The following is a 26,158-nucleotide window of genomic DNA, read 5'->3' as shown; positions in this document are numbered from 1 at the left end:
TATTTATTCACCACCTACATATGAGTTCCCATTTGAAATACGTAAGGCTGTAAGTTATCGCTTATCGACAACGTCGCCAGGAAATACTGGCTAGGTAGGTTGAATGGACCTCAAACCAGCCCTCAGATACAGGTAAAATTCCCTGACCCGGCAGTGAATTGAACCCGAGGCCTCCGTCTAAGAGGCAAGCACACTACCCCTACACCATGGGGCCGGCTCTTGTGTTATTGCGCACAAAGTGAAATCCAAGGCGATAACGCAGATTTCCACGGAATTATTCAGCCGAAATATTTACGATGTCTCAGTTGTCATCGCTTTATTCTTATCTTACTTCTACGTCATACGTGTCCGGGCATGGGATGAAAACTTTTATCCAAGCAGTCAAGATAATTATTATCCAATGCTATTAAAGTTTTATTTTATAAACTCGTCATTAATTTAATGTAAAATCATCAATAACTGGGAAGAAATATTAAGCTAATTAATGTTTAAAAGAAATTGAAAAAAATGAATGTTTGTTACTGACGTCTCGGAATACAGTCAACTAGAGGCGGAAAACTATCGATAGTGCTATCGATAGTTATCGATAGCGATCACTATCGTCTGGCATCGATAGTCAGTTGCCTACTATCGATAGTCAACGACAGTTTTCTTTTTCGTCATTGGCTTATTTTTCGCGCTAACAGAAATTGTGCAGCTTTTTGCAGTTAACTGGTGAAGAGTTTGTTCCAATCCATAGGTGTGCATTTAAGAATCTCTGTGTACCTGCGACTTCAGTGCCGGCAGACATACTATTTAGCATTTTGGAAGGTTGGATTCTCCATGCAACCTAACCTTAGTTGACTTGATGCCAATACGGGACAAAAAATAAGATTGATATATTATCAGAGATTTTATGTATGCACATTTTAGGTCAAAGAAATCATGAAAGCAACTGAAAACTCTCCTGCCATCTGCTGAGACTGCTGTAAAACATTTTTCCAAATATATTACAATACCTGAGAAAATGTCGGGCGATCGCAAAACGAACACTGCAGCAGAACGAGAATTTCTCGGGTGGTCAATGAAGAGATTTATGAGTAATTCTGATTTGAATTTCAGAAATTACATAGCATGAAATAGTTGTGCTTTCTACTGATTTTTTGTGTATTGTGTTCAATAAATGTTCTATTTTCAGGCATAATGATATTATTCGTTCCACTTTTTGAAAACTATCGATTACAATCGATAGTAGAGCTCATAATATCGGAAAATATCGATGGCGATTACTATCGATAGTTTGCCGCCTCTACAGTCAACTATACAGTAGATCTACACCGCGCTAGCTAGAGCTCCGGTTTGCGAGCTTTGCGCAAGCGCAGTAGTGTGTCGCAACCAACGAGCTAAACCAAATACTTTATTAAAGTATTTGGCTAAACAGATAAATTGTTGCATGCTTCCTTGCTGCCTAACAGTATTGGCTGCTCTGGAATGGACAGATCACAGATGCATTTATTTGTTTCAGATTTACGTGATTACTGTAGACATGTGTGCGTGAGAATTTAAGTTTTTAATTTGTGTTTTGGGTGTTTGCAGAAATAATTTGTTTTAATAGTGAACAATTACGGAAAGTCATTTATATCGCAAAACATTAACGTGTGAAACATTTATAAGCGATTATGGGTAAATATAGAAACTATTCTGCGGGCTTCAAGCTAAGCGTAATTGCCTTCGCTGAACAGCACGGGAACAGAGCTGCAGAAAGAAAATTTTCTGTGAGTGAAAAGTTGGTGCGTGACTGGCGGAAAGTAAAAAACAAGCTAAAAAGCACAAACCCTTCTAGACGCGCGTTTAGAGGTCCTAAAACAGGGAAGTTTCCTATAATTGACGAAGAAGTGTTTAGGTACGTCAGTGAAATACGTACCGGTAACAATGGCTGCAGTGTATCATATGAAATGTTACAAATTAAGAGACAGGAGGTAGCGCGCAAACACAACATACAGGTAACTCAGTTTAAGGCGACTCGTGGGTGGATTAAGGGGTTCATGCGACGACACAATCTGTCAGTGCGAAGGAGAACAACACTAAGCCAAAAGTTGCCTGCTGATTACACGGACAAGATTGTAAATTTTCACCGATTTGTCATACGTTTGTGCAAGGAAACTTCGTACTTCCTTTCTCAAATCGGTAATGCCGATCAGACTCCAATCTTTTTTGATATGCCTCGCAACAGCACTATTGCGCTAAAAGGATCACGGAGTGTGTTAATGAAAACCAGCGGTAGTGAGAAGTTGCGATGCACGGCAATGCTAGCCATTACAGCTGACGGGAGAAAGTTGCCGCCTTACATCATTTTCAAGAGGAAAACGATGCCTAAGAATATACAGTTTCCCCGTGGAATTCATGTACGAGTGCAACCAAAGGGTTGGATGGACGTAGAACTCATGCTGGACTGGGTTAAAACTGTGTGGAATAGAAGACCTGGTGCACTACTAAAACAACCAGCTCTGCTTGTTTTAGATAGTTTCCGAGGTCACCTCGTGAACGAAGTGAAGCAAATTCTCACTACAAATAAGACACGACAGATAGTCATTCCTGGTGGCCCATTTTTCTGCCACCATTTTCTTCTGCGAATTTGAGCACTTTCAGGTTGAGTGGATCTGAGTACTGTTAATTTTTCCCACGGCAAAGGTCTACTAATAAGCTCCACAATGGTCTAGTTCAGAATGTGCACGGAAGTGGCCCTATATTTTTGTTACTGCAGACGTGCATAATTGCGGCAAGCTCGTGGATTGGATGTGTGGCTCTTAATCGATGTAAACATTTTGGTCAAAAATTCAGGATACGGCTAATGTTAGAGTGGATATAGTACTTCAAGTGGAATAGCACAATTCCGCGCAAGTCATTGTTCAATGGAGGTTGTTTGCGATATTTTGGATGGAGTGACTAATCAACAGATTTTACAGCCAGTTGTCTCGCATGCTAGTTTGTTCTCTAATACAGCCATCTCCTACTTCTTATTTGGAACTCACCTATTTCTTGAAGTTCCTCAAAGGAACTAAATGTACGACAGTCCAGATGTCTGAGAGGAACAATCTCCTATTAAGACGCTGAGCCCTTTACTTGCAAGACCAGGCTCTGATGTATACGAAATGCATATATGCTTTCTATGCCGAAGTGTACTGCTTCATGTCATGTCAACATAGGATTTAAATGATGGAATTATGTTTTGTATTGAATTAGGAGGATGCAATTAATTTTTTGTTTTGTAAAGTGAAAACTGTCAAAACGGAATGATTCTAATAGTTTGCAACATAGGGTTTTTACCAGTATCACAAACACAAATGAATGTTTTGCCCATATTGCAGTTCCAGCAGATAGGACATTAATAGCAATGCCATCTTAAAGAGCATGGAGGTGTGTGTGCCTAAGGCAAGACAGCGCGATGTCTCACGTTGAGTACCAGTAGATACTAAGAAAAGGGACAAAGAAGTAAGCAATTTTTATGCATACCTGCCAACATTCAAAAATGAATAAACAATAGGTTATGGAAAAATTGCTTTTCCTGCATATGTTGCCAAAAAATCACACCAGCAAACAACATGAAACAAGAATCTTTACTGGATTCAGTAAAAAGTGGAAACTATTCCAATAACAGTTTCAGAACAAGAGAATTTGTTTGCCATAATAAAATGTCAAACCTTGAATGAACACACCATGCAAATTTGTAATGATAACCAAAATGCTAAATTTTACACGAATAGTAGCACTATCTCCGCACACTGCATTAATAATTGAGCACAACAACTGAACTTATTCAAGCCAGGCCGATCAAACTCCTGAAACAACAATCACAACAATGGCAAAGAAATGCACCGTGCAATGCAAAGGAGAAAAAGAAAGCCCAATTTGAGCATCACAATACTATGTATGTGTTATTTCTTTAGTGCCCATAGCCCGAACTTTATTCGGCAAACATTTTAGGGGGGGTGGAGAGAGAGAGAGAGAGAGAGAGAACGAGAGACCGACCCCGCCCCCATTGAAATTATTACAACATTAGTATTAAAATGTCTCAGGAAACCAAGAAAACTCCTCATGGTGAACATTGTTCTAGATTCTTTTCCAATTTGGATTGTAGGAAAGGTCTTTCTAAAGGAACAATGAGATATGAATGCAATGATGTATGGATAGATATTATCAGTTAAAACCTTCACATTCATGTAAAACGCATTACCATTTCTATTCCACTCATCCATAGGCACTTGAAACTTACTTTGCTGCACCTACTAAAAGATCCTTGTCATGGTGACCAGGCTGCCACCATTCAGGAACATCAGGAGTTAATTGACATAACTTAAGCCTCTCATCTAACTGGGGATGACAAAGTACTTCTTCACGGATCTTGCTTAACAGTTCCACTCGCTCCAAAGTTCGCCGAGCCTTGTCCTCATTTAGCATCTCTACAGGCATGTCCATACATTCTAGAAAAGATGCAAACAAACAAAAAATTGGCATTGTAACACTTGCAAGTCAATTTACTGGTATTCGATAACATATCTTAAAATAAAAAAATGGAAGTGGAATGTACCTTCCTCCTCTGTCAGTTTAAGGCCACATACACGCTTGCACATAGCAATGAAAGCCTTGCAGTACTCTGTCATAGTATCATCAAATTTCTTTTCCAATCTTGAGATACTTCTGAATTTTGTCCAGTCATATCTGCCCCTCTTCCTGCAACAATAACAAACAATTAGGAAGAGAGGTCCTACATTTATATGGCGGTATATTAATGGTGCAGAAATCTGGCCTTTGTGGAAAAAGAGAACAGGAGTTGTCGGAAGGAACTAAAATGAAAAAGCGGAGGATGATGGACGAGTCACTTAAGAGATTACCAAATGACGAATTTCTCTAGTGGTTGTAATCATCGAGGAGATAAAGGAAAGTAGACCGAGGTGATACAGACATCCTATGAAGAAGGAGGAAAGAAAGCAGGGAATACACCAGTCAAAGGGAAGGGGTCATGGGGAAGACAAAAGTTGCACTAGAAGGATAGTATTGGAAAGGACATAACTGAGAAAGACGTAGGGAACAGATAAAAATGGAGAAAAATTATTGCAGCTAACCCACGAACTGCGATAAGGTGATGACAAAGATTCTACCTTTAATTACAGACTTTCTCTAGTCAAATTTCTGGTCTCCATTATAATATAGGATCAAGAATGGCAGTTTGTTCTCATGGTTATTACCTCGATGAACATTGTGCAAACATGCCTTAAAACTAAAGTAAGTTCTTGGATTTAATGGGCCTCGATTTAACAGGCTGAAAATTTAATGAACTTAATTCAACAGGTAAATATAAGATTGTTAAAATAATATTTAAAACAAATTACTAAACAGGAAAAAGAAACAAGAATACAACTTTACAGAGGTTTTGAAACATATGACTTCCATGAAACTCTGAAGTGGAGTGCTGATAATTGCAAATAGAATTACATTAAACAATGGCTAGAGACCAATGAATGTGACCCTAACAACTAAATTCAAAGCCAAGAGGGAACTACTGAAGATGTTCTACAGGGCGATCTTTCACCTGAAGACAATGAATCAGAAGATAGAGAAGATGAGAAACTGGTTCCAGCTGGTCCAAATGTATTGGTGGTCAGAGAACGCACGAACAATATTGCGATATTCATAGGTGCCCCATCAGATCCAGAGGAGACTGCTTACATGAACATTTTTGCAATTTTGATTGATAATTACCAAAGAAACAGTAGACAAGTGGAAAGAAACTGAAGCTTGATGCTGTTTTCAAGCTGAACATGCTGTAAAATGGTATGTATGTAAAACTGTATGGAAGATTGTGAACTGACCAATCACTATACAGTTGCCTGAGCAACGAATTTTAAAAATTTATATTTCAAGGTTCTAATGTTGTTTTAAGGAATGACTTTTTTTTTTTTTTGTTATTGCTTTCCTTTTAACAATCTGCATAGTGAAGTGCAATATTTTATAGAATTTGTTTTCTTCAGTTAAGGGGAGGTGTTTTCTATTGGGTTAAACAGTTGTTTAAACATAACCTCTATTGCTATCTTCGGTTAAGCAGTTGTTTAAAAATAACCTCTATTGCTATCTTCACAGTTATAACCAAAGAACTTCCCTAACCTCATGTTCAGAACGTTTCTTACCAGGCTAGCAAGTAAAAGTTTAACAACAAAATTTACATATTCATTGGAGTGTATTGGTTTTCCGCATCAATGGCTACTGTGACCGAATTTGTGCGTACTACTCAAGCTGATCAAACACTAACCATGACAAAAATGTTGACATTCCACTTCAAACAAATGCATAACCTGCCCCATAATTTTAAAATACGTCCAGCAAACCCACTTTTGGTCTGTTTAGACACAAATAGCAAACTCAAGTGTTTCAGTTTTACAAATGTGATTTAGTTGTGTTAAGTAACTGCATCCAATGATGTGCGACAGTATTGTGGATTTAATAGGTAAAGATGATTCTTATTGCCGAGTAGAAGCATGATGAAACCTATCTATCAAGGAAAACTTTTGGTAGTTTTTGGCATAAGCTGGCCCCGCGGTGTAGGGGTAGCATGCCTGCCTCTTACCCAGAGGCCTCGGGTTTGATTCCCAGCCAAGCCAAGGATTTTTACTTGCATCGAGGTTCGAGGTCCACTCAGCCTACGTGATTACAATTGAGGAGCTATCCGACAGTGAGATGGTGGCTCCGATCGAGAAGGCCAAGAATAATGGCTGAGAGGATCCGTTGTGCTGACCACACGACAACTCGTAAAATGCAGGCCTTCGGTGTAAGCAGTGGTCGCTTAGTAGGCCATGACCCTTCGGCGCTGTTGGGCCATAGGAGTGTGTGTGTATGTGTTTGGCATAACAGATAAGAGCCCTGCACGGATATATAAAATACCTGCATCCCCACCCGCATCCACGAAAATTATAACTATTAAACTATATTACACACAAGGTATTGAAAGGGATTTATCTGTTAACATAATGGAATAGGCTTGATACTTGGCACCAGCCACCCCACAGTGACAGGTTTATGGGGAATTTCCTCTTGCGACAGCTATCGACATACTGAGCGGTTCTCTTTTGGAACCTTTGTTGCTACCTTCCACTAACTGTGGGCAGAAGCCAGCTAGGCTTAGGTCAGATTTATGGCTTTTCAACGTTCTTTATATATCACCATACTCCTGTTCAGGTGTAGTCTCACCACAAACAAAAATAACTGCATGAAATGTTTGAAAGACGGATTTGTTTCTAGAGTATACTTGAGTGAAAATCAATAGACATTATTATTTAGAAATTATCGGCAAAATTCTCCACATACAGTTTACGTCCGCCAAGGCACGAACGAACTTTGTGGATATCTGCATCCGTGCAGGGCTCTAATAATACATGAGTAACTGCGTCCACAGACCAAACGATCATTGGCATAATTGGTCTGCCTCTACAAAGTACAAATGGCCGCCTTAGAGGGTGCATGAACAGGTAGAGGTCCATGGCACCCTCTTGTCCTTGAGGGTGGGAATCTACCCCTTAATGTGGAAAAGCCACTAAATGGCCCACGGCACAGATTGCTGAAGGGAAGGGGAAACCAGTACAATGAAGATCCAAAGGATATACCAAAAATAAACATGCATGATGGTATCTTCCCAAGTTAAATTAGTCTCCAGAGGTATCCCAACTTGGATCACCGGAGGGAATGACGTAAGATGATGCAAAGAAATAATCAAGCCTAAAGAATAGGAACATGGAATGCTTCATCGCTTAACCCTCTCCCACCCATAGCATAGTAATGCGTAGTGCGAAAGCTTAGGGCCTCCCACCCATAGCGTAGTAAAGTGTACTTGTACTTCTAGTCGCATGTATGAGCCATCTACCGGCCGATAGACATATATAACTTACTGTTACTAGCATGTGCACTTCTTAGAGACCAAAGATATTAGTTTTCTTCTTTTAAAACCTTAGCAGGCGTATTAGAACACGAAATACGGAAGGCAGTGACATATTGTAAACAAACACGTCGACGCTTAATTCGCGTGAAAATATTTTATGCGATAATGACATTGAACGTTTGGTGAACGATAATTCTGACTGTGAAACTGTTAGCAGTGGCTTAAGTGAACTCAGTGAAGTGGAAAGTGAAAATGAAAGCGACGATATTTCAGGAAATGACGACGTACATGTGCGTGATTATATAGATTGTAGGCCTAACTTTCAGTGGACAAATACATTGTCTTATGTCGAACCGGCGGACTTTACTGAAGAGGTAGGACCTTGCCATTATCTTCCTGTGGGTAGTACAGTATTAGAGTATTTCTCCCTTATATTTGATGAAAACATTTTCGATTTAATTGCCCAGAAAACGAATGAGCATGCTGCTTATTTGCAGCGTAAGAAAGGTATAGTTGATACGAAATGGAGGGATACTTCTATTGAAGAAATAAGGGCATATTTTGGAATATTAATATATATGGGTATTGTTCAGCTTCGTGACACATGTATTGGTCAGACGACCTTGTGTCTTGCCCTTTAGTAGTTCAGGCAATGCCGCAAAATCGCTTCAAAGACCTGACAAAATATTTGCATTTGTCAGAAAAGGAACAAGATAAGGACAATTTGAATTATTTGTACAAAGTGAGACCAATTCTCAACCTTGTGGCAGTATTCAGAGAAATCTATAAACCAGAAAAGGAACTTCGTGTTGATGAGGCTATGATTGCTTTCCAGGGTAGGTTAGGTATAAAACAGTATATAAAGTCTAAACCTACCAAATGGGGGATGAAAGCTTGGGTTTTGGCAACAAGATCAGGTTATACTTTAGACATTGATTTCTACCTCGGAGAGAAACAAAAGAGGAATAAAGATTTGCTGCTAGGTGAACAAGTTGTTCTCAAATTGAGTAAGAAATACTGGGGAAAGTATCATCACCTATATTTTGATAACTTTTTCACTTCACCAAGACTCCTGTCCATATTGAATAACAATAAGACTTATGGTTGTGGAACAGCGACAACTAACAGAAAAGATTGGCCCTTACCCATCAAAAATACCAAAGCCTGAAGATGAAAAGAGGGGATTCTAAATTTATGCAAGCTGGAGATGTCATTGCCACAGTCTGGCATGATAAAAGAGACATTGCTTTTCTCAGTACCAACAGTAACCCTGCAGTTTTTTTTAACCCTGAAGAAAAAAACAGGGCTTGGCAATGAAAGAATTGATGTGCAAGCACCAGAAATTGTACACAACTACATGAAAAATACGGATGGAGTTGACTGAAGTGATCAAGCACCTTCATATTACGAAGTTGGCAGACCATCCGTGAAATGATAGAAGTATAGTGAATTCATTTATTGTATTTGACCAAAGTAATAGACCCTGCAACAGTACACATGGAACAACACAGCTAGAATTCAGGACGCAACTTGTCAAACAGCTGATTGGGAATTTCACTTGCCGCAAACGAGTAGGAAGAAAAAGAAGTCTGCCTGACGCAACCTCGTCTCCAAAACAATTCCATTCCATAGTAAAAATTCCTGGTAGGGTAAAATCGTGTGTGAAATATGCTGTTGACAAAAAGAGGACTTTATCTGGAAGAAATGTGCAGTCACCCTTTATGTGTAAACAATGCAACTTGTGTTTGTGCAAATCCAATTATTTTCCATTGTTCTACCAATAAAGAGGAGTTGAAGTTATAAATTAAACTAAACTCTACAATGCACCCATTTCCTGTATGTATGTACTGTTGACTTTATTTGGTGAAAGAATCATATTTCTATGATCATTAGTTTTTGTACAATATACATTTTTATAAATTTCTGCATTATCATGATGGCTGAAAAGAATTGCTTTAATTCTGGGTAAAACATGCATTTTAATATGGGCAGGAAAGGGTTATAAGGACTGAAAAAAAAAAAAAAAAAAAAAAAAAAAAAAAAAAATGGATAGGCTCAAGATTGGCATGTTAGGACTAAGTGAAGTGAGATGGGCAAAGAGTGGATATTTCTGGAGTGGAGACTACAGAATTACTTATTAACGGGATGTAAAAGGAACATTAGTGTTGCCTTCATATTAAATCGAAAACTAGCATATCATGTCCAAAGCTTATGAGGATTTAGCGAAAGAACTATCATGATCACACTAAGGATAAAGCCTAAAGCATACGGACATAGTATTAATCGAGACATATATGCCCGAATATGGACACACTGATGACGAAAAGATATTATTATTCCTGTTTAGGGCCATTAGAAACCATATCAAGTTAACTATAAGGAATTTCTGAAAGCCTTTTTACAGCCCAAAAACGTTTCATTCTTTCTCTGGCCACCTCTCTTCTCTCTCCTGTCCAGCTGCTGTTCTGCTTTTGCTTGTCGTGGAAGCCCTTAAAGTTGTTGATCACTAATCTGTATTTTCATTGCTTAGAGATGTCCTCCTGATTCAGTCCCATCCTCATGAGGTCCTTACTTACTTGAACCATTTATCCAGGACATTAGGTCTATTCTCCAACATATTAAAAATCTGCTTCGTTAGTCGGGTTGCATCTATTCTGAACAGATGTCCCTAGAACTTCAGTAGTTTCCTTATTTACTCCATCAGCTGTTCATTATCCCTGTATAGCTCTTCCCTTCCTCGGAGTCTATACTGTCCATCCGTTATCTTAAGACCCATTATTTTGCGAAGGATCTTGCGCTCATACTTCTCTCAGTCCATTCGTTCCTGTCATTCTGAGGCATTCACTTGCATACAGATACTCGGAATATATATATATATATATATGAACAGCTGGAGAAAATATTAATGACAGTTCAAGATGATATCCTAATCATTGGGACTGCAAAATGCTGCAGTAGGCGAGGGTAAAGTAGGCAAAAGTTTTTTATTCAATGCTCTTTATGTTACGCCAACACAGATAGGTTTTATGATGATGAAGGGGAGCAAAGGGCTAGAAGTTGAAGGAACTGGCCATGTCCTTAAGGTACAGCCCCGGTATTTGCCTGGTGTGAATATGTGAAACGAAGGAAAACTACCTTCAGGGCTGCTGAGAGTGGGGTTCGAACTCGCTGTCCTCTGAATACAAGCTGCAAACTATTTGACCCAAATCACGCAGCCAATCGCTCAGTAGGCGACTGTGCAGGAAAGTATGGCTTTGGAAATAAGAATGAAAGAGGTGACAGGCTAATTCAGTTCTGCAAAAGTCATATGCTAGTCATTGCAAAATATATGCTTTGAACAACTCAAAACCAAGATGATACACCTGAACAAAGATCGCTATCATATCCAAGCTAAACCATGAAAGAGCTAAATCAGGTGCACATGTGGACACGGACCACAATCTGATATTAATCAAGAGCCAATTACGTCTTAGAAGATAGGTTATAAAACCACCATCCAAAAGATGGAACATCAAGCAGGTAAAAGGTGACTAGGAAAGTTCAGAGAGGAAGAGAGAAAAAAGAAGATAAAAACTGACCTCAAGAATATGTCAGGAAGTAAAAAAGAAAGCCCTCAAATGGCTCATGCATGTTTTGGAAGACTGGAAAAGACAATATACAAACCTTGGATCACTGGATATATCATCATCATCATCATCATCATCATCATCATCATCATCATCATCATCATCAATGTCCCACACCAGTCGCCTGGGTGTGGTTAACAAGCCATCTCCACTCCTTTCTGTTCTTCCACTTCTCCTCATCCATTATTTCCACCACATCCAATCCAGTTTCTCTCTCTCTTTTTTTTTTTTTTTTTGCAAGTTACTTCACGTCGCACCGACACAGATAGGTCTTATGGCGATGATGGGACAGGAAAGGGCAAGGAGTGGGAAGGAAGCGACCGTGGCCTCAATTAAGGTACAGCCCCAGCATTTGCCGGGTGTGAAAATGGGGAACAACAGAAAACCATCTTCAGGAATGCTGACAGTGGGGTTCGAACCCACTATCTCCCGAATACTGGATACTGGCCGCACTTACGCGACTGCAGCTATCGAGCTCGGTCCCAACTCTCTGATGTCCTTCCAAATCTGATCCATCCACCTTCTTCACGGTCTTCCAAGTGGTCTCTTTCCCTTAACTTCTCTTTCTAATTCCCTTCTTGCTACCCGTTCCTTTCCCATTCTTCTTACATGTCCGAACCATCTAAGCCTTGCTTTCTGTACGTTCTGTACTAATGGTTCTATATTTAGCTCTTCTCTGATTTTAATATTTTGAATTCTCTCTCTTCTTGTCTTTTTAACCGATGCTCTTAAAAATTTCATTTCTACTTCTTGGATCTTACTATATTGTCTCTTATTAGTTACCAGCGTTTCTAGTCTGTATGTTACAATTGGTACGATATCACTGGATATATACTGGAGTAAATGGCAGACGTACGAAGTGCAAAGTGAGAGGAAACCCAGAAGAACATGCAGAGAAGCAAGGGGAGTAAGAGAAGAATGGTACAGAAAGATCTGCAAAGACAGAGACGAAACTATAATGAAGGGTAATGGCAAAAGAGCATCAACTGAGATATGAAAACAATTTGGAACAAAAGAAAATTCGATGATCATATGGAGTAAAGAAAGGCGAAGCCCTAATTGAAGAAAATGAAGTAGCACTATGTTGGAAGGAGTACACAGAAGGACTCTACCAAGGAATTATGGATAAATATGTCCTAGAAAATGAGGACCAAGTGAAAGTTGATGAGCTAAGACCATCAACACTAGAGAATAATTTGATAAGGCTCTCAAGAGATGAAGACAAAGAAAGGCTTCAGGACCACATGAAATCGCTGCAGAAATCTTACAGGCCCTAGGAGATGAAGCCAAAGAAGATATCATCATCATCATCATCATCATCATCATCATTTCCCTTTATCCAGGTCTAGCCGGGTAGGGGCAAATATGGTTCCTCTCCACTTTCTTCGGTCTTCCCACCACTCCTCCTCCAACACTGTGTCCCAGTCCAGGTTTCTTTCTATAATGCTGCGTTGGATGGTATCCTTCCATCTCAATCGTGGTCGTCCACGGCCTCTCCTTCCCTGGATTTGCATTTCCACCACCTTTTTTGGCATTCTTTTGTCGCTCATTCGCTTTATGTGCCCAAACCATCTTAGGGCTCTTCTCTATTCTATCATTCATTTTTTCCACTCCAATTTCTTCCTGGATTTTCTCATTCCTTATTTTGTCTCTTCTATTCTTCTGTACCATACTCCTCAAGAACTTCATTTCGGCTGCCTGTATTCGACTCTCATCCTTCTTTGTCATTGTCCAAGTTTCTGCTCCGTAAGTTGTTATGGGTACGTAATACATCTTGTACATAGTATTCTTTGCTTCTGTCGGCACATCTTTGTCCCATAACATGTTTCTTACACTATGATAGAAACAACTTCCAGCTTGAATTCTTTTACTAATCTCAGCATCCAGTCAAGCATTCTCCATTAATTCACTCCCCAGGTATTTAAACGTTTCCACTACTTCCAGGGGCTTGTCTGCAAGTCTAATCTGACCTGTAGTTCTTCAAAACTTTCTTATCACCTTTCTTGAAAATTGGGATAATTATTCCTCTTTGCCAATCCTCAGGGACCTCCTTATTCTCCCAGACATTCCTGAGAATCCGATATGTCCACTGCAGGCCTACAGCTCCACCTGCCTTTATCATCTCCACTGAAATTTCATCTATTCCAGCAGTTTTTCCATTCATCTTTCTTACTGCCATTTCAATTTCATTCATTGTAATTTCTTTATCCATTTCTTCATCAACTAATTGCCTTTCCTCGTCGTCCATTGAATGACTGTCATCCATTCTTATGTGCAGCAGCTTCTGAAAATAATCTCTCCATCTATTTCTTATTTCTTCTGGCTTTGTTAAAATTATGCCACCTTCATCCTTCACAAATCTGGTGTTTACTTTATCTCTCTTTTTGTTTCTTAAGATACCATACAGTAATTTCTTGCTGCCCTGCATATCATTTCTCAATTTCTGTGTGAATAAGGCCCAGCTTTTCCTCTTTTCTTCCTCCACTACTTTCTTGGCCAAATTCTTTGCCTCCACATATTTTCTTCTACTTTCTTCAGTCTTAGATGTTTTCCATGCTTTCCATGCCATTTTCTTTTCCTTCACTTTAATCTTTACCCTTTCATTCCACCAGTGTGTTTCTTTGTCTTTCACATTTCCTGATGACCTTTTCTGCACAACCAACCAGTGCTTCCTTAAATCTTTTCCATTCCTCTTCAACATTCCCCACCTCTGTCCTGGGTACCAAGGGTATTATTTCCCTTTGAAATTCTTTTTGTATGCTTTTCTCCTTCAACTTCCATACTTTAATCCTTAACTCTCTTCCTAATTGGGGTTTTTCAATCTTTCCAACTTTCAATTTTCCTATCACAACTCTATGATCTCCACCAAAGGCTTCTTCAGGCATGGCTGTTAAACTACAAGGTTCCTCCGGTGTTCTTTCTCTATGATTATATAATCAATCATGGTCTTTGTTCATCTGTCTCCCCAACCATACCTTGTTATCTTCTGACTGTTCTTCTTCCTAAACCAGGTGTTTCCAACAATCATTTGATTCCTCATGCAAAAATCCACCAACAACTCGCCTTCTGGATTTACATTTCCATATCCAAAGGGCCCTACAACATCTTCCTTTCCTTGTCTTTCCATTCCAACTTGTGCACTTAGACCTCCCATCAATAGTACTTCCTTATCTTCAATCTGTCTCTCCAATTCCTCTAAGAAGTCCTCTAGATGTTCATCTATGCAACCAGTTTGTGGGGCATACAACTGAAATAGATCTTTCACGCCATTTTCAAACTGGAGTCTCATCATCATCTATTTAGGCTAATAATAGAAATGTTCAAAACAGGAGTAATCCCAACAGATTTTGAAAAAATTAATCTTATTCCTGTCCCAGAAAAGCACAGAGCGCAGATGTGTGAGATCGTAGAATGCTGAGCCTTCTCTGCGATGATCCTAAAACTTACAACTCCAATATCTACCACTGCATGGAGAGGAAGATAGATGATAATATTTCAGAAAAACAGTTCAGATTTAGGAAGGGAAGGGGAACATGCAAAGCCATCCTAAATCTTAGAGTCATTATCGAAAAACCTCTAGAAACAAGCAGACCAATGCCACTTCCATTTATTGACATAGAGGCCCATGATAATGTAAAATGGAATGTGCTGTTTGAAATCATAAGAAAGCTGAAAACAGACTACAGGGACAGAAGAATACTCTACTATCTTTACAAGAACCAGATTGTATTAACAAATGAACAAAGACTAGAAGCATAAATTGGAGAGGGAGTGAGACAAGGATGTGGACTGTCACTATTATTATTTAACAACTATATAGAAGAAGCCATAAAGGAATTTTTAGCTACCAACAATCATGGGATACAAGTTAATGGCAAACTGTACAGTACAGAAGACCAAGATGACCCGTATAAGGGATAATTACCAAACTCCCAATATACTGACGGATGCAGGAAAACTAAATCAGGTAGAGGATTTCAGATATCTGGGAAAATATACGAGAGAAGTGAACACCTGAATTCTACAGGTTAAGGAAGCTTTCTCATTGAAAGAAGTGTCTACTACCATCTAAGACTATCAGCATGGGGGTACTAAAGCACTTCGTGAAAAGTTTCGAATGGAGTGTTGTAAATTAGGGGTAAGAAACATGCACCTTGCAAAACATGGAAGAAATGAAACTCAAGGTCTTTAAGGAGGGGTGCTGGAGTCCATTCCAAAAATACCTTGGACAGACAAAGCACAAACGATAATGTTGAAATGTTGAAATCTCAAACAGGAGAAGAAATAGAATTGCCACCTGCATCATCATTCTGGCCAATGCACCAACCTGTTTGAGGGAAAACTGGAATGTAGGAGCAACGGAAGATCAACAGTACAATTTATACACAGCACACCAATTGCCACATGAAGCTATTGGCCAAATAAAGGAAACACTTGGAAGACATGTATGTTACCCACCAACTTTAGGGTAAAGAGTGGCCATAAATAAGAAGATGATACGAGTGACCAGGAGCTGATATCTCTTCAGCAGCTGCTAGTGTTTTACGGGGTAAGCACTTCCAATAAAATCCAGTTTCATCGGCATCGTATACTCAACTTAGAACAAAATTGTATCTCTCAATTATGCGCTTAAACTTCTAACGTTTTCTGCTGCACTGCTGTCACCACTTAGTCTTTCTCCTTCGAAGTTTAATTCTTGAATGCCATGTCTGTCCTTAAATCTTTGTAGCCAACCATTGGAGGCTGGTGAGGACCCTGAGAGCCCCATCTTTTCTTGAAAAATTTGTGCCTGCTTTGTTATCATAGGACCACTAAAAGGTACAACTTCGCCTCTCTTTTGCTGAAACCACGTGAATAACGCAGCATCAGTTTGTTTAAAGATGATGCTTTCATTGTTTTTTTTTTTTAGCGAGACCATGCGAACTCTCTGTCAGAACTCGCCGCAAACTGCAACACTTCGTCTTTATTCTTCATTAGGTCCTGCATGTTGTCACACCCACACCAAACTCTGATGCTAAATTTGAGACTAGTTCACCTTTCTTTAACCCTTTCCGCTTGTGTGTCGACCTGAGGTCGACAGCCGTCATTTAGCATTATAGCTGGTGCGTCGACCCCGAGTCGACACTGTTTCGCCATTCGTTGCTAGGTTACCTAGGATGCCAGGGCTTTTGTACTTCGTTTCGTAAGTGCTGGTCCCTTCCGGAATCTGAAAGAAACCAAATAGGTGCGTTTTAGTCTCTCTTTGCTTGCCAAAATTGCTCCGATTCCTTGACAATGGAAAGCAGTCACGTGAAGCAAGATGGCGGCGCACAGTCTGACAGAAGCAGAGATTCTTGAGTCTCTTTCGGCTGATTTTGATGATAGTGACCATGAAAGTGATATATCCATTAGTGATTCAAACGACGATATTGATATCAGCATCTCAAGAAATCATGGAGGATGTGATAGTATTGTGACTTGTCCCAGTCCCAGTCATACCGTGCTGACTTCAAGCATATCCTGGAGATCGCGGAGAATGGGCGATGCAGGATTAGCCAAATTTACTTACAGATTAGTCAGCCATTCATGATGATTCATGAGTTGTGGCAATAGGTCTAAAATAGAACTAGAATACTGGTAGCTATTTTTTACTGATCGGTTGATAACGTCTATTGTCCATGAGACAAACAAATTTTCCGAAATGAAAATACAGCAAAATACTCCACTTCAGGAGAGCTCTATCTTGTTTTCTTGGAAAGCTGTGACTTTATAAGAGCTGAAGGCATTTATTGCTGTAATTATAAACATGGGGATGAACAGTAAGGCAGAAATGCAGGATTTTTAGTGAAGACTGGTCGAATAAGCAAGCAGGGCTCCATCCAAGCATTTGCTTTGAATGCTTCCCCCCCCCACACACAGAGAGAGAGAGAGAGAGAGAGAGAGAGAGATAAGAAAGTGAAAAACATGATTTTGTGTCATGTAAATACCATATTCATTAATTTTGTAGTTCATTCCTGTATATATTGTTACAACCAGTACTTAATACCAGGTTTTAAAATATGAATAATGCTAACAGAAATAAAATATGAGTTGGGAGAAATCAGGACTTACAAATACTTACTGTTTGCGGTGACGTAACTATTATGTTATTTTACTTCAAATCTCTCCAATAGTTACGTCAACGCAAACAGATCCCCCTCCAGCACAAACCTTCAGTCATAACACACGTAGCAAGAAGTCTACTGATGCAAATACTTCTAACTCATAATGTTACAAACTATCTTTGTCACCGTCAAATGATTCCACTTTTATATGCTTTTTCAACTAGAATATCTACAAACTCACAATTTACAACATTTGAACATCACTTCAAATTTTGAGATGGTCCATAGTGATCCTATTTGAAACTGTTCTTCAACTTCTATTCACCAACTTCATAACCTCAACGTGTTCTACAACTTCACCATATGCATCTGACTTTCGTCTTTTATCTTCAAGATCATGATTAACTCCGGATCTCTCGACTAACTTTGACTTTTATTCTCTCTTCTTTACTTTGATTATATACGATTTTTCGCCATCATCTAATTATAACCGCCAGACTATCAACTTTACTTTTATGCAATCTTACTACTTGTTGTATAACAATCTGTTGTTTTATCCATTGTACTTATTTTAGCAGCCTTCTAAGTTAATTTTGTCAATACTTCCACTATTATATCTCATCACATTGTATTTTCAAACCATCATTGTTATTTTTAATGTTATTTTACTTCAAATCTCTTCAAGATTTTAAAATTCATTTCATTACTACATGTTATTTAGACGCTTATTTTTAATTTAAGGTTAAGACTATGGCTGATGATGCCTTCAGGGAAGGCGAAACATGTATCACTATTAGCTAACAAATCTATGTAAATCATTAAAGACGATTTTGTATTGATTAGGTGGTCTAATAAATAACTTAATGTTATTATTTCAACATGACTGACAGCCGTCCGGAGTGGAGCAAGTAACACCGGCTCCCTAAAGCAAGTACGTGGTGACGTCTGCCATACTGTACACTCCGTGGGCTGGGAGAGGGCACATTACAGTACATTACTCGTCAACAATGGAATGGATAATAAAGTTTGTGACTGTTGAATTTGAATAGCACCCCTCTTCTTTTATAACAGTTAAATCATTTTACACAACATAAAATTACCTAGTAAAGAAATGTATGAAGTAATGTCTCCAATGCCGATTGCCGGTTTATGCGCGTGTACGCACAGTAGTTACTGTACGTTATGATCAAGGACTCAGGAGACTGAGAGTCAACGTACAATTGTTCCAAAGCAGAATACTGTATCAAGATACTTTGATGTCAAGAGCCGGGCTGAGTGGCTCACCATACGGTTGAGGCGATGACCTTGTGACCCCAACTTGGCAGGTTTGATTCTAGCTCAGTCCAGTGGTATTTGAAGGTGCTCAAATACGTCAGCCTCGTGTCAGCAGATTTACTGGCATGTAAAAGAACTCCTCCGAGACAACATTTCGGCATATCAGTATCTCCGAAAACTGTCAACGTGGTGAGTGGGACGTAAAACGAATAACATTATTATTGTTATTATTATCATCATCGACATCAAGAGTATGCTCATTCAGTTTTGGAGCAACTGTACATTGCTTTTAAAAAAATCATGATTTTTTTGACAACGGATAATCCACACAATGGTTAATCAAGGGACGGATAATCGAGGTTTTACTGTAGTTCAGTCTACAGTAAATCAACAATATTGACTGTTCTCCTCTCCACATACTCAGTAGCCCGAAATAACCTGGTCTATAAAGAGAGCACTGGGCATTAATGTTATCAAAACATAGCATAATTATGAACAAATACATTTCTGTCTGTTTCATGTCTTTTAAGTTTAAACTTAAAACAATCACAGAACATATAAGCCAATACACAGGATTACTAAAACACACTTGGGTTGTCAACATTTATCAACTGTGGTATGGTTCAAAACATCTTTGACAAAGTGTCACATCGCACTTTTTGCAGAATGTTAGTGGCCTGCCTTTACAGCCTTTCATCTGACAATGTGTCTACGAACAGCGTTTAGCCATAAAGTGATCTCTTCCATCAAATATCAAATCAAACTGTAATGCACGAGGTAATTAAAGTTGTCGCCCCATCTTCTTCCTGTTTGAAAACATCTTCATATATTCCACTCCCAAGCATCGTCTGAATGCAAGCGAGTCCAGGGAATCTCGTCCATGTATTTCTTTATCGAATAATACAAACATTTACTACAGCCATACATCCAGAATTCTTATGAAGAGGGCCCAGTACCACTTTTTCCCATGGATTGGAGTATCATATTTTCCTGCCAACCAGTCATGAAGGTCCGCTCCACCCATGTACGTTCCACTGTCGCAAAATCCTATCTAAACGCCTTCTTAGTGATAACCATCAGGTAGGCACATGCTTCAAATTTTCCTGATCTCTGATGTGTAAAGTCTGAAATTCTCTGAACTTTTCTTTCCTCTTTGAACTCCTATCCAGATAATGAAATATATCGATTATACTTTCATCTACATTTACGGGCAAGCACGCCGCACCCTCCTCTGCAACAAGATTAATTAGGTGACAAGAGCAGCCTACGATGATTATGTCACTATTTTCCCGCTTCAAACCTCCTGCCACAATATTCTTTAATCCTACCATTACATGGAGCATTATCAGCACCAAGAGCTAGGCAGTTTTTTAACAGAATGCAGAATTCCCGGAAAGTTGAGAGTAAAAGATTGGCAATGTTAGCTCCAGTAGCATCCCCTTCTAAATTAGGCACACAGAGTAAACAACTCTCAATTTCACCGAGTTCAGGCCCAAAAAATGTTACAACAATGGGATATATTTTCAAGTCGCTTTTATTGCTACCATCTGAAAATGTATTCACCTGCAAATGTGATACTATTTTTGCCCTATCTTCCATGCACATTTCTGTAATGATAGCCGCTGTTTTCTCTCTCGCACACCCACATACGAGGGCTATTTTTTTTTCAAGGTCCGATCGGTCACGAGAGTCAAACGCCCGCGAATACATGATGAACCGCTGCGCAGATGTGTTGCGCAACGTCTCTGAAATGACCGTTATGCGCCTCACCTCAGTCCCGTCAGTAGTGAACGTGCAGTGTGCTCGTAAACATGGCTACAACGATCGCTTCGCCCGCCAAGTGTGAAGTGCGCGGTGTAATTCGATTTCTTCAGGCTGAGGGGTGCAATGCAGCCGAAATTCATCGCCGAATAAGTCGTGTGTATGGTGAAACGTGCATGAGCGACAGCAAAGTGCGACAATGGTGCAGGAACCTTACAGCAGGGCGTACAGACGTCCATGATGCAGGCGGCCAGGGAAGGAAGCGTGTGTCAACCGATGATCTTGTTCAGCGTATGGATCAGGCAATTCGAGAAAATCGTCGGATCACAATTTCTGTGTTGAGTGCTTCATTTCCTGAAATTTCCAGGTCACCTCTCTACACAATTGTGAGTGAGACACTTCAGTACCGCAAACTTTGTGCGAGATGGGTTCCGAAGATGCTGTCTGACCGTCACAAAACACAGCGAATGGGCGCCGCTTTAGCTTTTCTCCAGCGCTACCATGATGAAGGACCGGATTTTTTGAACAAAATTGTCACAGGGGACGAGACATGGGTTCATTTTGAAACGGAAGAAACAAAAGAGCAATCCAAACAGTGGATGCATTCGCACTCCCTGAGTAAGCCAAAGAAATTCAAGCGAACATTCTCCAACAGAAAGTGTACGGCTACTGTGTTCTGGGACCGGAAAGGAGTTCTGTTGGTGGAATTCATGGAACGTGGTTCCACCATCACTGCAGCCGCATACTGTGCGACTATTCAACGTCTACGACGGGCAATTCAGAATAAGCGGAGAGGGATGTTGTCATCAGGCATTGTCCTCCTCCATGACAATGCTCGGCCGCACACTGCAGCTGCCACCACGAACCACCTGCAGCGTTTCCAGTGGGACATTTTCGATCACCCAGCATACAGTCCGGACCTGGCTCCATCAGATTTTCACCTCTTTGCTCACATGAAACGCTGGCTAGGAGGATAGCGTTTTGACACCGACGAGGCGCTGCAGACCGGCGTACAAAGATGGTTACAGGCGCAGGAGGCGACGTTCTATGAAGAGGGCATTGACAAGTTGGTACCACGCTACGACAAATGTCTCAATCTGCGAGGCGACTATGTTGAAAAATAGTTGTGATGTATCAGTAAGTGTTACTAATAGAAAAGTGTCAAATTTGTACTGCTGTTTCATTTCGTGACCAATCGGACCTTGAAAAAAAAAAAAAAAAAAAAAAAAAATAGCCCTTGTAGTTTAGCGACTTCCATATCAGGAAACGTTTTGCGGCCCAAAGGTCTTCTGCAGGTCCTGGCCCAGGTAGACGACTATGGCGTATTGGCGTGCTACTTCTGAGGTTAGGTTACTCGCTTGCAAAGAGAATGACTGTATTATAGACCGAAGGGGAGCATGACTGGCCACCGTGCCTCATACTGCCATCTGATATTATTAGAACTACTATTAACCAGCCATACTCGGCCATATATCGATAGAATGAGAAAATCCATGGGAGTTTAAAATAATACAAAAATTACTGAGAATGCTCTGAAAATTGGGAGATAGGTCCCGGCGATCGGGAGGAACAATGAAAAATCGGGAGTCTCCCGCTTAAATCGGGAGACTTGGCAGGTCGAGATACAGTATTTTTTCACAAAGTCTATTCCCAAATCTGACTCCTCTGACCAGTAGTGCCTCTCACAAGGAAGTTTGTGGTAACCTGAAAATAGTAATATGCCTAAGAAAACTCTGAGATCATCGGAATCAAATGAGAAGTCGAAAGTGTTCTTATACAAGCATGAATACAATATAGTTTCTATGACAAACTCAAATATATCACTATAATTTAGAATTTTCCCTCCAATCTCAAATAGCGTGCAATTCTTCAAACTTTCTTTCATTTTTTGCCACTTTCCATCTGAAGCGTGGTAATTTCTTCGGAATTTTTGTGTACTTGAGCGCACATTTTTCGTATCTTGCAGTTTGGTTGCAAAGTTTTAGTTTTTTAGCTGATTTTTCAGGTTTAGAACATGTCATTTCTGGTAAGTCAGTCTTTTCAGAAGTAGTGAAATGTACTTCAACTGGTCTGAGAATATCGTCACATTTACTATGCCTGTTGCATCACTAGGTGCTTCATCTTCATCAGAATATCTGGACCAGGAGGCAGTACCAGAACATCAACAGTATCACAATAATCATCCGTCTTATTCGAAAGTTATCATCTCTTACAATATCCAGTGCTTCATCAAGTGTAATTCCTATGAATACTAGATCATAATTACTATATGCCATATTTCTGAATATAATCTGAAAATAAAGAAATAACTAACTAATGTACTTCATTCATAATCGCTCTGATTTTGAGTTTGTCAAGACCGCAAAACTGTCACCTTTCAGTTGTGAATTAAAAGATACACATTATTCTACATTTTGAAAGGTGATAATATGTTTACACAATTTGATAACATTGTTGATGACATATACGTTAAAAAAGTCCTTTGAGAATTCATGTGACTTGAGTAAAAAAGTAAAATCTGCAGCAATCTATAAATCGATCACTGGGTGTTAATTGGTTAACACAAGCCTTTTATTTTGTTTTATAGAGATAAGAATAACTCTACTGCATTAACCACTCATCCAAGATGTTTGAGCTCGTCAAAAAGATGAACTTGTTTACTTCCCAGTGTGAACACAAAGAAGCCTACGCCAGCCAGCTGGCAACACTATCACATCGTGTTTAGGCTGGCGCCTGGAGATATAGGCAATTTCCTCGGCTTGAACTGTGCTTGTTCTCCTTTCTACCGTTTTACATGTGTGTATCGAATATGTTTAAATAATTTCTGTAAGAATTAGGCCTATGTTTCATGTTAATGTTTTATTTATTTTAAAAGTGTTATTCATATGTAATTTACAATGCAGATCGTTTTACGTTTCCTGTAATAATTTTTGAAACATGCAGCACAGTACGTGCATACGTAACGAACACTTATAACTAGCATTTACTATGAATCGGAAGACAGTATTTGTAGAACTCGGAATATATCGCTTGTTTGTTATCCAGATTGATCTTCCGCCACATTAGACCGGATAGTCGAGAGTCTATTGTATTGTATAAATTTGTATTAGTGGAGGTTAGGCTGCTTCAACTTGCTGGGGATTGTGCAATTTGGGAAGTCCGTAACGGCAGAAAAAGCACGAAGGTGACGCAATCTCGCCTAGCAACAAGTAGCAGTGCAAGGCAGTTTCATCTTGCTGGGGATTGTGCAATTTGGGAAGTCTGTAACGGCAGAAAAAGCACGAATAGCGCAAGTAAGGTGACGCAATCTCGCCTAGCAACAAGTAGCAGTGCAAGGCAGTTACGTTCAAGATGAAATGGCAAATATGTAAACAGTTGAGTAGTGCAGGACGCATTATGTGTTAACCAATAAGAACGAGTGTGTTGGTGAAGAAGACAACATGGCAGTGTGGATGCTAGTGTTTTCAAATTTCAAGAATTATGGGAGAAGGATAGCGTTTGGACACTTTCTTCGCGTATGAGACCTTTTATAAAGGCTTGTCAGATGCGTATCTGGGCTTATTAGGTCTCATCCTGTGGCTGCCATTGCTTTGTGTACTTTGTTTACTACAATGTATGCGTCTGTTATAACCTCAACTTTATCGCAAGGTATACAATCATCAGGCCTCCAAGGCTCAGACGGCAGTCTCTCACCGCTCGCTTCTGGGTTCAAATCCGGGTCAATCCATGTGAGATTTGTGCTGGACGAAGCGGAGGCGGGACAGGTGGGTACTCCGGTTTTCTCTGTCATCATTCATTCCAGCAACCCTCTCCAATATAATTTGGTACCATCTGCCAGTCATTAGTCATTGTCTCAGGAGTGTGAAAGGCTTCGGCAGCCGGCACAATTCCCATCCTCGCCACTAGATGGGGCTTCATTCACTTCATTCCAGACCCAGTCCAATGACTGGAAACGGGCTGAGGATTTTCATTTTTATAAAGTCACCATCAATGCCGAAGTTATCTAGTAAGTGTACGAAGCACTGGCTTATTATGGAGGTGAAGGTATGTGCCAAATTCTATAGTACCAGTATCATTAAGCTGCACAAGTTTGTGCCGCGTGAGGTGATGTAGCTGAACAGTTAATACCTATGACTGTAACTTTGAATTATGCTCAAAATTGCCCAGAAGCTAGAAACATTAATTTTCATTGTGCTCTAAGCTTATTGTATAAAAACCATAATTTATCTGTACAAGGAAGGGATTACATAAGACAGTGTGCGATTACATTAAAGAGTAGATTTCAACATTTTTGTGAATGAAGAAGTTTTTGTAAATATTATTTGTATAGGTGATGGTTATGTTGTCTGAAGGAGTTATAGAGGAGATGGTTAATTTTGGACAGTGAAATATGAAATGAGAGTAGAGGTCATTTGAAAATAGTGATTAAGGGTTTTGAGTTGTCCGTAGGAGGATTGTGGAGTGGGATAAGGAAAGTTGTTTGTGTTGGGAGAAGTTGTGATGTTTTGGAGAGTGGGAGAAATGTTTGGTGGAATTATGGAGTGAAGGGTGTAATTGAATGTTTTCTTTAGTAGTGGAGGTTTATCTGATATACTATCCAATTTTCTTTCAGGTGTTAATAGGTGTCAGGGAAGGTTATTAAATTTGGAATCATATGAGCTCTTAATCCAGCACCCTGGGAAGATGAAGGAAAATAAGAAGAGTTCATGGTCAATATTTAAATTTAGTTATTTCCATACTCATTTAGTATGGCAGCAGCCAATTTCATTGCAATGTAGACTTTTTAAGTTACAAATCTCATTACTTATATCAGTATTTATGGTTTATAAATTGTTACAAGGGGCTCATCAGAATGGGCGTTAGACTGCAACAGTCAGAACTAAATTATGATCAGAAGCATCCAATCATCTTGCACTGTAAGAGTCATCTTATGGAAATCATCATTTGCCATGAACATGACAGATTGTTGCATGCACTTTTTCAGGTACCTCACTCCACTCTGGAAAAGCTGGAAAGCAAAGAGCAGAACCTGGATTACCGAGTTTTCAAATGAAGAGCTGCCATGTGTGAAAACTCTACATGAAGTATATTTACCGGGTAAGTTTAGATTTCATTGATCGGGTACGATTTAGGTATTACGACATCGAAACCACCCGCAAAATTGAAGGATACCGAATTTGAGTGCAATTTCCATATCAAACTATCTTACCCGTACCCAATTGATCCAGTAATTTTAAATTATTTTGTTATAATTTGAGGTCTTTCTTCCTTGCTAGAAGTTGCATCTGACCACAAGAAAAGATCAGCAGAGGCTCTAGTGGGGAAGAACATCAACATACTCTGTGATGAAAGTACAGATAGAATGGGCCATTGTGTTTTTATCATCATATTCCAAGTCCCAGCCAGATCGCAAAGATAGCTGCACGTTTCTGTGAACTATCTTGATGCAGGAAATGCCACAAACTGCTCCAGTACTGTTTTAGAAGCTCTGCGCAGTTATAGTGTAC

General features: G+C 39.6%; 1 protein-coding gene across 5 annotated transcripts in view; it reads right to left on the bottom strand.

The window, feature by feature from the left end:
* The window catches only part of LOC136877494 (chromodomain-helicase-DNA-binding protein 6), a 703,291-nt gene that overhangs the window by 126,081 nt on the left and 551,052 nt on the right, over window positions 1-26,158 (bottom strand). For all 5 annotated transcript variants that reach the window (XM_067151592.2, XM_067151593.2, XM_067151595.2 and 2 more), the window contains 2 exons: window positions 4,568-4,710; window positions 4,253-4,460 (listed from right to left, as the gene is read on the bottom strand). In XM_067151592.2, the coding sequence (XP_067007693.2) occupies window positions 4,253-4,460; window positions 4,568-4,710 (351 nt within the window). The remainder of the gene's footprint in view (window positions 1-4,252; window positions 4,461-4,567; window positions 4,711-26,158) is intronic.

Source organism: Anabrus simplex, chromosome 7 (genome assembly GCF_040414725.1).
Source record: "Anabrus simplex isolate iqAnaSimp1 chromosome 7, ASM4041472v1, whole genome shotgun sequence".
Taxonomy (NCBI): domain Eukaryota; kingdom Metazoa; phylum Arthropoda; class Insecta; order Orthoptera; family Tettigoniidae; genus Anabrus; species Anabrus simplex.
This window is presented reverse-complemented; position numbering and strand designations above follow the sequence as displayed.